We start from the raw sequence: 10,960 nt of genomic DNA, 5'->3' as shown, positions 1-10,960 counted from the left end.
AAAAATAATACAAAAACCAAAAATTTGTTTTAAAAAGTCAAAAGTTAAAAAAAAAATTGAAAAAGTATAAAAAATACCAAAAGGACTCCTAGAGGATCAAGGAAAACAGAGAAGGTTTGATCCAGGGTTTTCAAAACCAAGAACAAAAAAAGATGAATTTTTACTTAAACAAAAAATAGTACTGGAATTTATTTGTCTAATATTTTTACCCCCGTTTTTTTGCACATAATCCTCTCTTATGAATTATTTCCCTCAATCAAAAGAAAGTAATTACATGAAAACCACCGTTAAACATAATTGATAATAAAGTCAAACATGTAAAAATCTTTCGTAAGCTTTGCTTTCCGTACAAGATAATTACTTTCTCACGTTCCTTCCACCCCAGATCATTGTGTTTCATTATATATATATATATATTTTTTAAAGTGTGATCGTTTCCGTATCTCTCGCGCACAAGTGGGCACGTGTAAACAAACCATTAGAAGCAGCATTCACAGATGGAGCATTCTTTGAAGCTTTTCTAATAATTATATAAATATGAGTATATACCGGACACTTTCAATCTCCGTTTTCTTGCCCTTTCGTCCTCTTCAAGAGCCAACCCAAACCTTCGCACCGATTTGCTGCTCCTCCGGCCGGCCATGGGAGCATCGTCTTCAACCCAGACCTCCTCCTCCTCCTCCTCCAACGCTCATCAAGAAGAGGAGTCACTCGCCGCCTCTACCACTCCTCTCCCCCTCCTTCGCGCTGCTTTCTCCAACCTCTCCGTTCCGTCTGCTCTTCAACGAGCATTCTCCCTCCCTGCCTACCAAACCCTACCTCCTCACGCCTCCTTCTCTGTTCCTGGCTTTTTCCCGGGAATCTTGTCGCAGATCGGTCCTTCCGTTGTCGATCTCTTCTTCTCTCCATCAACCGATGATGGCGACATTGATTGGCTTGGCTTCCTTCGTGGTTACAACCGCTGCTGCGCTCGGGCTTCAGCTTCTTCCTCTCTTGCCACACTTCTCCGCCTCTACTCCATGGCGTGCTCCAAAGCCGGGATCCCTACCAAACTAAGTTTCGATCTGGATGATCCTATTGAGGGCAAGATCGATGGGTCTCTTGGGGCGTCTGATCTGCTTGCGCTTCTCTGGGTTTGTTGGATCATGGGACGGTTGTTGAAGGTTTCAAACGGTGGGGAGATAGGGAAGGGTGTTGTCGTGCTTCCCGATGTGAGCCATTTGGTGATCTCTGCTTTGGTGGCTTGTGGTGAGATCGAGGATGATGAGGGTATCTGGGATTTTGATGTTGCTGGGTCGGAGAAGTGTGTCACGGCGCAGAAGTTTTGTATGTGGGTGCTTTCCACGGCGCCAAACCTCGTCCATTGCTTTTCTCAGTATGTGCAGGAGCGGGTTCGAGCTTGTGCATCGGAAGAGGTTAGTTGGGAGTTTGATTTGATGTATGATTTATCTGAGCAACCGCTATATGCATGCTTGTGGAATAGTTTGCTTCTTGGAAATTGCTTGGATGTTTCTGATACTATTAATTTTGATGTTGTTTGGGAATTGAAAAGTTGTGTTTTCTTGATGAACAAAATTTGCTGAATTTGGGTCTGATTTGTAAACAATGATGTTTTACAATGCAATATGCCAACTGTGAATTTCCAATAGATGGTAGGCTGTGATTTATTTAAAATTATTTTGGTGTTTATATAGGGAATAACTATTTGATTCTTGTGCTGAGAGCACTACCTTTTTGTCTTTCAAAATAGAAGGTAAGAAAGATGGTGTGTGAACATGATAGATGAAATGGTCATATAGAGTGCAATTGATTGTTAATTTCGAATTTTTGTTGTTGTTGGGAATAGTTATATGATGATATTAGAAGGTTTATGATCAAACTTACAAGAGGCGTAGATGATTCCACAGTTGTTATATTTACCATTGATGATGAAGGGCTAAAGACTCTTGAAGGTATTGGGCAGTGGTACTCATGATGTCTCAGTGGTTATGTCAAATTTGTAGCATTTAAGTTTCAATCTGAACACTTGACTATTCCTCTTTCACAATATAGCACAGTAAACATGGAAGTGGGATTTGTTTTTACCATGTCATTGCACCTCTCTAGATTTCAGGATGCTGTTTTGAGTTTGAGCAATGTAATTAATTTTTTTATATCTGAACAGTATTAGTACTTTGGAGCACCAAAATGGAGGCATGAAATAATTATTGTCGTAAGATTTGACAGCATTTCAGAGCATGATGGTATAGAGTATATGATGGCAATGTGAGCTCCCTTTTGCTTTTCGTGATCATTCCTTTTTTGTGGAACATGTGCAGAACGCTCAGTTCCTCTGATCTAAGGTTGTGTCCTATCTTAAGTTGATGTCCTATGGGATCAATTGTTAATAGCTGCAGCTTGCGCAATGGTGATGTCTTGCATGCATTCTAAATTTTTGCAAACTCACCTTTCCCGGTTGAGGGTAAATTAAGCAATGTGATGCATTTTCAAAACGGGCCACGCAAGATCATTTTTTCTTGTCTTTTCAAAGAAACATTTGTAAATGGACAAGTATTTTTGTTTTCATCTAATTTATAATTATGTATTGGAAATGACACATGTGGGGTACTGTGTTCTTGTATTGAGTTTGTAGTTCATATGTAATACAGTGTAATCGGTAGATCTTTTTAATTCTTTGTCTTTGATGTTGATCATGCTTTTCCTAAAGTTTTTTTTAAACTTCCACAATTATTTTACAGTGTAAGCGCACTTGCCTAAGTTGTGTTCTCTGCATTTTTATTTAAGCTTTGTTACTGCTGCACCAATACATGTATGAAAGTGCATCTGTTACATGTGACAAAACTTCCATCTCAAACTTTGATAATTTCCTATTAATTTCTTGTTTTGATTCTCTAAACAGGGTGATGCAAACTCCAGTTTACCCATCACTGACAATGCCACCTTGAGAGATAATATTGATACCTATCTCCTTACATGTGGAAGAGCATGGGCAATATCTCTTACACTAAGAAACATTGGAGGTGTAGAACTTTTGGGGCAATGTTTTTATGGAATAGGTAGCGAATTACCGGATAATCTCCTATACAGGTTTGCTCCTCATACCTTGGTTAACTTTACAGTCCGGTACCAACATATGCAAATTTTAAGGGGCTCAATTTTTCATTTGAACTGCATTACAAACTGTATTTCTGTTAGTCTGCATGTAGTAGAATGCAATTTATAATCTTTTTTTTGTATATGTATTCTTTATTAAATCTCTTACAGTTCACTGTAACTTTTGTAGATTTAGGCAATTATGAACTTAATAGTATAATTAATTGTCCAAAAATGAAATAGCACACAGCGCTGCAATTACTAAGTTTTTTAACTATCTATTAGTCGAGGTCCTCCCCTTATCATGTGTCTAGTATTCCTGTACAGACCCCAGAAGTTGAGATGTTTTTACCATTCTTAGGCAAGAAATGAGGAACTTTCTTTCCTAGAATAGTTGAAACATAGCTTTTATCTTGATTTTTATAGGATGCAACTTGTAAAACTGTAAAGTTATGAATGCCCCTGTAAGGTTCAAGAAGGAAGCACTCTCTGCTGGTATGCTAGTTGTTATAATTATACTATACAGTGGCACTAACATGCTCACTAATCACTCTGAAGGAGTGCAAAAGGTTATCTATCACTTTTCAATATGGTGGATACTGCTTTCTATCTGACTCAAGTGTCGAATCCTATTTATATCACTCTTCAATATGGCAATTTTTGTGTATCACTCTGGTGAAAATGCTACTTGTTTTAGAATGGACTGAAAGTTCGCTACAGTGTAGATGGGTCTTTATCTGCTTTTTAAGCCAAAGCTGTGGCGAAACCTGCGTGGCATTCTCAATTATAGCATATTCTGCTTTGTACTTTCATCAATAAATATTCAGCTAATGACTGAAAACTCACAGACTTGATGCTTTCCAGCCTTTAGATTGATTAGAATGCTGTTAGAACTCTGAAATATGCACTGGTAATAGATTGCAGATAACAGCACACATCTGAAAGTAACAACTGATCCTCTTTTGCATGAAAAGACCTGCTTCATGAACCTTCTGCAGTTATTATCTGTTGTTTATGTTCTTGTAGCATACATGTGGCACAGTTTCACTTCATCTGTATATTTAAGCTTCTGCTTTCATTAAATCTTTTTTCCTGTAAATGTGCTTGACAGGTCATCAATTCATGGTAAGGGTTTGACCAGGTTCTGGTCCAATGTTGAAGGTTATCATGGCCCTTTGCTTTTTCTACTTGCTGCTAGTTCAGCAAATACCAATGAGGGCAGTGACAGTGCTAAAAAGTGGATTATTGGTGTACTAACTGGACAGGGATTTGAAAACAGAGATACATTTTTTGGAAGCTCTGGAAATCTTTATGCTATAAGCCCAATCTTCCGTGTGCTTTCACCTTTAGGTATGTTCCAAGTAACTATTCATTCTCTTTTGCAGCTTAGTCGGTAACCCAGATAAAATTTTGTTAAGCAGGGAAAGACAAAAATTTCATATACTGCCGCTTGCATCCTTCTGTTAGGGTCTATGAACCACATCCTAAGCCTGTTTGCTTGGCATTTGGAGGAACCATGGGGAACGAGAGGATACATATTGATGAAGATTTTGCTAAAATTACAATTCGTCACCATGCAGTTGACAAGACTTACCAACATGCTCCTCTTATCCCCAATCAGGTATTCCTTCATTTTCATGGATGGGAGCTAACCAAACTTGATTATTTGATAGCATCATTTAGTCAGTGGGACTATCAATGTTGTTTTATCCTTTGTGCTTCCTTTATAACACGTGCTTTGTGGTGTCTCCATCTATGAGTTTTCCAGCTCTATTTGAATAGTTTGATTTGTTCATCTTGCATTGGAATTTGATATTGTCTTCTTGCTTTTGAGCATTGTCTGTCAATCGTTTCTATGCATAGTCAATGTATATGCATGCAAATAAGAGATTTGATTCAAGTAGTAGACCAGACAGGTGATGTTCTGTTAATTTTCATTCTTTAGGCCACGCTGGACCATTGCTTAAAACTTTTAAAAGAAAATTATAACATCCCTTTCATCTACCTTGATGGTACCATATCTGAACTCATTTCTATTCCTCATCATTTAGGGTTTCTTAGCCGTAGAGGCTTCAGTGCTGGATGTTGAAGTGTGGGGTCTCGGCGGGAAAGCAGTGAAGGACCAACAAGATAAATATAAGAAGCGGGAGACGCTCTTTTCAGAGCAAAGACGGAAGGTATAGAACCATACCATGAATTCTTAATTTCACTTTTCCTGAGAGTGGAGGACATTTCAATGTTTATTTTTGTGATTTCACATTGCAGGTTGATCTAAAAACTTTTGCTAGCTGGGACGATTTACCGGAGAAGATGATGATGGACATGATGTCTGACCCAAATACAGTTAAAAGGGAGGACCGTTAGATGAAAAGTTGGATCATTCAATGTATGCATCTTTCACTACTATGGCTTCTGTCTGTAGTATAACATAAACACACAGCTTGTAATTTATAGGAGTTAAACCCGGTGTAAAATTTGTAAAAAACGATCACACATGTTACCAGTATGAATAAGAGTTTTTATAATTTAGAATGTGCAAAGATGATGTCTTTTTTTACTGATATGAATAAGAGCTATTTCTTTATCATGTCTTGTGATAGCACAGCTTGTCTGACGCCAGCAACCTACAAATTAGATTTTGCAAGAGTTCCAATGCAATGAGCATACATTTCTCGTTAAAAAAACGTGATTATAGGTTTCAAGAGAAAATAGATTAGTTAAAAACAAGGAAAAATTACTTATTCTGGAATTTTTTTGTTTATTCTAATAAGTCCTGACAAAATATTATTCTTTGCAGTCTATTTTTTTTTTACAATCAATTTTATTTTGTCCCTTTTGTCATCTTTGGAAGTTTGAATTCTGTTTGATATCATATAAATTTAAATAGATTCGCTAAATAATAACCTGATACACCAAAAACTAAAAAACAAAACTAAAAATTGAAGATCATGTAAAAATAGTAAATCTGAAGTGTCAAAAACTAAAGAGTAAAACTAAAAATTGAAGCCAGTATAAGAATAGATCCAAGATTATCTAGATTGGACTTAAAAATGATTTTAGATTTTTCAAAAATATTTGATTAAATAATTTTAGAAAAAAAAAAGGATTTCCAAAATATTTGAAAAAATCATAGGTTTTTTTTGCCCATTAATAAAGTTGTTTGGACCTTTTGAGTAATTTCTCTAAACATTATAATAATAATTATTATTATTATTTAAATTTAGCTTATACATATAATAATATGTTAAACATCATGCGCATTATTAAGTACAGACAAAAATTAAACGTTAGCTAAATTTTATTTACCGACAGTGAAAAGTTAGAACTGACGGTTTATTATTGTTGTTGTTATTATACATATAATAATACTTTGCAAGCAATTTAAATTGAATAATAACTATTTCCTTCAGACGAGTCTCTTACTTTCTTTTTCTCTTTATTTTTTTATTATTTTGGAGGAAGCCTGTTTTTGGGAAAGAGGAGCGGGCGAACCCACTGAGAGCCCCAAAGACGCTGCATGCGCCGGTGGAGCAGTGGGGGACGTCACGTCACGTGGGCGCTGAAACCACCCGTACACAACCACTATTCACAACTCCCAGAAATGTGCCCTCACCGAGAATCGAACTCTCACCACTCGGTGAGAACTCTATTGGCGACCCGTGTACCAATAGACCCGAAGGTCGTTGGCGAGGAAGCCTGTTTTATACTCATTACATAATGCATATCCAGCCTGTAGAAACAACACATGAGAATATGGATGCAATTAAATAACAATACACTCAAACTATACAAATTATTTGAAAAAGAAATCCATGGGAATTCAGAAAGTGATAATTTGATGGCAAGTCAAAAGCAACATAAACACATGAGATCTTCAATACATGAAATAAAGCCTGCATGCCAAGAGAAAAATTCAAAATTGGTAATCTAAGTGAAGCACAATGTGAAGACATGGGACTTACAAGTGCATGAACTAATTAAAATTCTCTTTCAACATCATCACCTGGTTGGTAGATAGATATACCTTTCATGTCTGAGATTATCTGAGCTATTAGAGAGATCTTCAAGAAAACAAGCTAAGTTATTTCACATCTCCATGGATAAAAAGAGCACAATAATGGAGTGCCATGACAGAGTAACTAAATGAATTGTCATATAGCAATGCAAGATCATTGGCTCTTCTCTTGTGCTTTCCTTGGCTGCAAAACAAAAGGGCAAAGAGGACAAATTGAACAACAAAATGAGTAAGAGATAAATAGAGATTAATATATTCTATGCTTCTACTGTAGCACATAAGAACTAAAACAAAAGGCAAATGCTAGTCCAAAATGATAGATATGAAATAATCCTTCTTTCTTTGTGCAGTTAAGAACATAATTATTTTTTTGAAGAAAAAAAATGTACAGTTTCAGATGTCCATGGTGTGGAAGAAGAGTCAGACCTACTGAAAAATCAATTGATGAAAACCAGTAACGAAAAAAAAAAAGACAGGAAGCTTTGGCGTTATGCTTGAAGTGCTGCTAATGAAGATTTCTAACTCGTCCACAAATAGAGATCGATGACTCTTTTAGAGATAAAATCATCATATAAAATTGGGTCAGCAGTTAGCTCTAATTTTCTTATCCAAGTTTCCGTTGAACTTATGCTTCCAGTCAGATCTAGATCCTTAATTCACACTTCTCCAAACCTTCTCATAGGCCATAGTCACCAATGTTGGAGACTTAATACCAAAGAGCATACAAGGGACAAGTTTTTGAAGTTAGAGCAGTAAATTTAGCCGGTTAAAAAAAGGCATGTCGTCTCAAATCACAATTTAATGAATCTCAATAACTTATCAATGCTTTCTAACATTTGAAGTAGTCCAAATTGCTTGGGTATCACAGCAAATGCAACATTCGCAAAACCTTACCTAAAAGTAGATTCACAACATGTCTAACCACAACCATCTCTCATCAGCATCCCATACTGCAGATGATGTAAAGGAGTTCATGATTAAGATTCAAATTCCAAGGTGAAAGTTGTAACAGTTTTCTATTGAGAACCAGTATACTGAGAGGATCAGAAAATTTTTCCAACAGTTTTTTCACAAATACACTAAGAAAAATTTCACTAGCACGCAAATCATGAACTCCTACAAGAAAAGAAATTGCAGAACCCCATGCCTTTTTCACTTTTTTTTGGGGCAATCAGAACCCAATGCCATTTAGTTTGTACACATCTGCAATTCCTTTTTTACATCCACCTCATCTTTGAAATCATCCCAAATCTATCAGGGTTAATCCTCTGCATTAATGAGCAATAACTCAAACTATAGCCTAGGAGGAAGGTGGATGAGACTAAAGTGAAGGCTGATGCCATTGTGCTTACCAAAGTGATCAAAGCACACTCATACATAAAAGGAAATAGGTAGTTCCCCCACTAACACCTGTTTGTAGTTTTTAGTAACATGCAGTTATCATAAGTTCATAACACAATCACATGTATTAGGAACTAGTTAGGCCCCTCAACTAACAACTGACCATAGTTTTTGGTGACAACATGAAGCCCCCATTTTACTCAAGCCAGATTCTGGACCAACTCTTATAAAAAAAGAATTATAAGAAACTAATCATAAAGTTCAAACTACAATAGTTGTTCCCAAGTTTCTTCCTTGCAGCACCTATAATCTAAGTTGCAGCATAAAGATTAAAGAGTAGATGAAGGTCAATGCCATACACTGAGGGATCCTATGGTGGCTACAGAACAATCCCATTATTAATTGTTTCACGGCTATTTGTAAGTGCATTTGACTTGTAAATTTACTGTGAAGAGCATAAATCTGCATCCAACTGTAAATATCATTTTCTCAAGACCATGTGTGCAATTAGAGATATTTGTGGATAGTGGTGAATTAGATAGGCAAAAATAAATGCATGCACTTGGACAAGTAACTAATTATAATCAGGTATTAGCTTTAAATAGCCCTAACATGATATATACAACTATAATTTCTGTGAGAAATCATATGCTCTGCTCATTTACGGGTTCAAACCAAGCCAAAGCAGATTTTACTACTCATTAGGACTGAAGTGAGCTTTTAGCATTGATAAAGGTCACTGCCCAGTGCCCATGCAACTAACTATCTATTTGCCAAAGCATTGGGTTATAGATGCCGACTAAGCTATCAAAACACCAATAAAAGCCATACCCTAATTCAATCATAGAATTCAGAACAATGAGTGAATTATGAAGAAAGACAAGCTAATTTGTATGTAATTTTCTATGTAGCAGATCTTCAACAGCTCGAACAGCCTATCCTACATTGTTTTTGTAGGGGTTTCAATGCTGTACCAGTTGATAATAGAAGAGATAGCATGACCATACAGCAAGCTTTCATCATATGTATGTTTGTAATTTTCGACATAAAAGTAAATTTGAGAACCAAATTGCCAAACAACAGGATAAAGATCCAAATGACCCAAGTCACTACCACCCTGTCTCTAAACCATCAATGCAGAATGTCTTATCTATGTGTTTGAATCAGCATGCTGTATTAGTTATTACTCAAGGTTACCGAATGAGCAATACCAATAACACACAAAAACCAGCAGCCGTAAAAGAAGTCGCACAGAAGGTGTTCGATGAAATGCCAAAATCAAACGAAAGAGAAAAGAAAACAGAAAAAATGAGACCTTGGTCCCAGGGAACGTCTGGTGGAGCTCCTCCTCGGGAATGAGCACAGGCCAAGGCTCTCCAGCCTCACGGAACATCTGCTCCGTCTCAAGGAGCTGGCCACGCTCAAGAATGCGCTGCCGGATGTGCTGAGCCGGGGTTGAGGCAGCATCGATGTTCTCCACGACGCCATTCACATAGGTCACGGTGATCTGAGGCGGATGATCATCAATGCGCCGCTTCACCTCGACCTGGCACGCAGGGTTCGATTCCTTCGCTTTGCGCGAGTTGCACTGCGCCAAGAACTCCATGCACGCCGCCGTCCGCGGGTTCAGCGGATTGAACTCGATCTGCACCTTCGACAAGAATTTGAGCATCTTCTCTCGTCCGTCTGCAAGGATTACAATGAACAAAGGACGAATTCATGGGTCATAAGAGGAAAAAAAAACCCCAGAAACTCATTGATCTCATCGCCGCCATCGCCGCCATCAGCTCCACTTGATCTAGGTCGAGGAATAGAGATATGGAGGGATGGAGAAGAACGTGCTTACCTGAAGTCCGGCGAGCGGCGGAGAGAACAAGGGAATGGGGGCTTCCGGAGAGTGACGACCTGGAGCTTTTGTTCTCCCTCTCTGCTTTCCAATAAAACTTAAACCGATCCTTTTTTTTAAAAAAATTTTATTTGAGATATCCACAAAAAACATGGTTTATCACACCAACATTTTTTTTAATGTTCATTATTATTATTATTATTATTATTATTATTATTATTATGGTTTTGGTAAATATAACTTCGTACACCCTCACCCAGTGACGAGGTACAAATTCACACTCATAACTAGTGGTGGGCATGGGACCCGGGTTAGCAGGATCTACGATCCGTCAGTCCGGGTTCACCGCCCACGACCCACGACCCGGCTCGGGTGTAGAACCCGCCGGGCTGGGTTGGCCCATCGGACCCGGTGGGTCCGGGTCACAGGAAGCCGAGCCCGGAATCGGCCCGGCTTCCACGGTGACCCGGCGGACCGGTTAATTGGCCCACCTCAAAAAAAAATTTAAAAAAATTTTAAAAAATTATAAAAAATTCCGAAAAAATAGCAAAAAAAAAAAATTCTGAAAATTCAGAAAAAAAAATCAGAAAATTTTCTAGAAAAAAAAATAAATTAATTTAGAACACAAGTTTCTAAATAATAAGAGATATCCCACGTATTACACT

At 37.5% G+C, this 10,960-nt stretch overlaps 2 protein-coding genes across 2 annotated transcripts; one reads left to right on the top strand and one right to left on the bottom strand.

The window, feature by feature from the left end:
• The first annotated feature begins 543 nt into the window (after nt 1–543).
• Nucleotides 544–5,656, top strand: LOC120250144. The gene is made up of 6 exons (XM_039258928.1): nt 544–1,415; nt 2,900–3,087; nt 4,205–4,443; nt 4,515–4,714; nt 5,145–5,270; nt 5,359–5,656. Exons 1-6 carry the CDS (start codon nt 642–644, stop codon nt 5,455–5,457), a joined length of 1,626 nt encoding a protein of 541 aa, XP_039114862.1. The 5' UTR covers nt 544–641; the 3' UTR covers nt 5,458–5,656.
• Nucleotides 5,657–6,881: 1,225 nt separating this feature from the next.
• On the bottom strand, nt 6,882–10,387 carry LOC120283699. Its single transcript, XM_039290416.1, has 3 exons — nt 10,296–10,387; nt 9,765–10,135; nt 6,882–7,292 (listed from the first exon to the last, which is right to left on the bottom strand). Exons 2-3 carry the CDS (start codon nt 10,119–10,121, stop codon nt 7,263–7,265), a joined length of 387 nt encoding a protein of 128 aa, XP_039146350.1. The 5' UTR covers nt 10,122–10,135; nt 10,296–10,387; the 3' UTR covers nt 6,882–7,262.
• Between the last annotated feature and the right edge of the window lie 573 nt (nt 10,388–10,960).

Source organism: Dioscorea cayenensis, chromosome 19, assembly GCF_009730915.1.
Source record: "Dioscorea cayenensis subsp. rotundata cultivar TDr96_F1 chromosome 19, TDr96_F1_v2_PseudoChromosome.rev07_lg8_w22 25.fasta, whole genome shotgun sequence".
In the NCBI taxonomy this organism is placed as follows: Eukaryota; Viridiplantae; Streptophyta; class Magnoliopsida; order Dioscoreales; family Dioscoreaceae; genus Dioscorea; species Dioscorea cayenensis.
The sequence above is the reverse complement of the archived record's forward strand: the minus strand, read 5'-3'. Positions and strand labels throughout refer to the sequence as shown.

Coding starts and splice junctions, on each gene's coding strand:
- LOC120250144 (XM_039258928.1), top strand. CDS start 642: ATGGGAGCATCGTCTTCAACCCAGACCTCCTCCTCCTCCTCCTCCAAC. Junction 3,088..4,204: donor CCGGATAATCTCCTATACAG/GTTTGCTCCTCA, acceptor TGTGCTTGACAG/GTCATCAATTCATGGTAAGG. Junction 4,444..4,514: donor CCGTGTGCTTTCACCTTTAG/GTATGTTCCAAG, acceptor TTTGTTAAGCAG/GGAAAGACAAAAATTTCATA.
- LOC120283699 (XM_039290416.1), bottom strand. CDS start 10,121: ATGCTCAAATTCTTGTCGAAGGTGCAGATCGAGTTCAATCCGCTGAAC. Junction 7,293..9,764: donor AGACGTTCCCTGGGACCAAG/GTCTCATTTTTT, acceptor TTTGTTTTGCAG/CCAAGGAAAGCACAAGAGAA.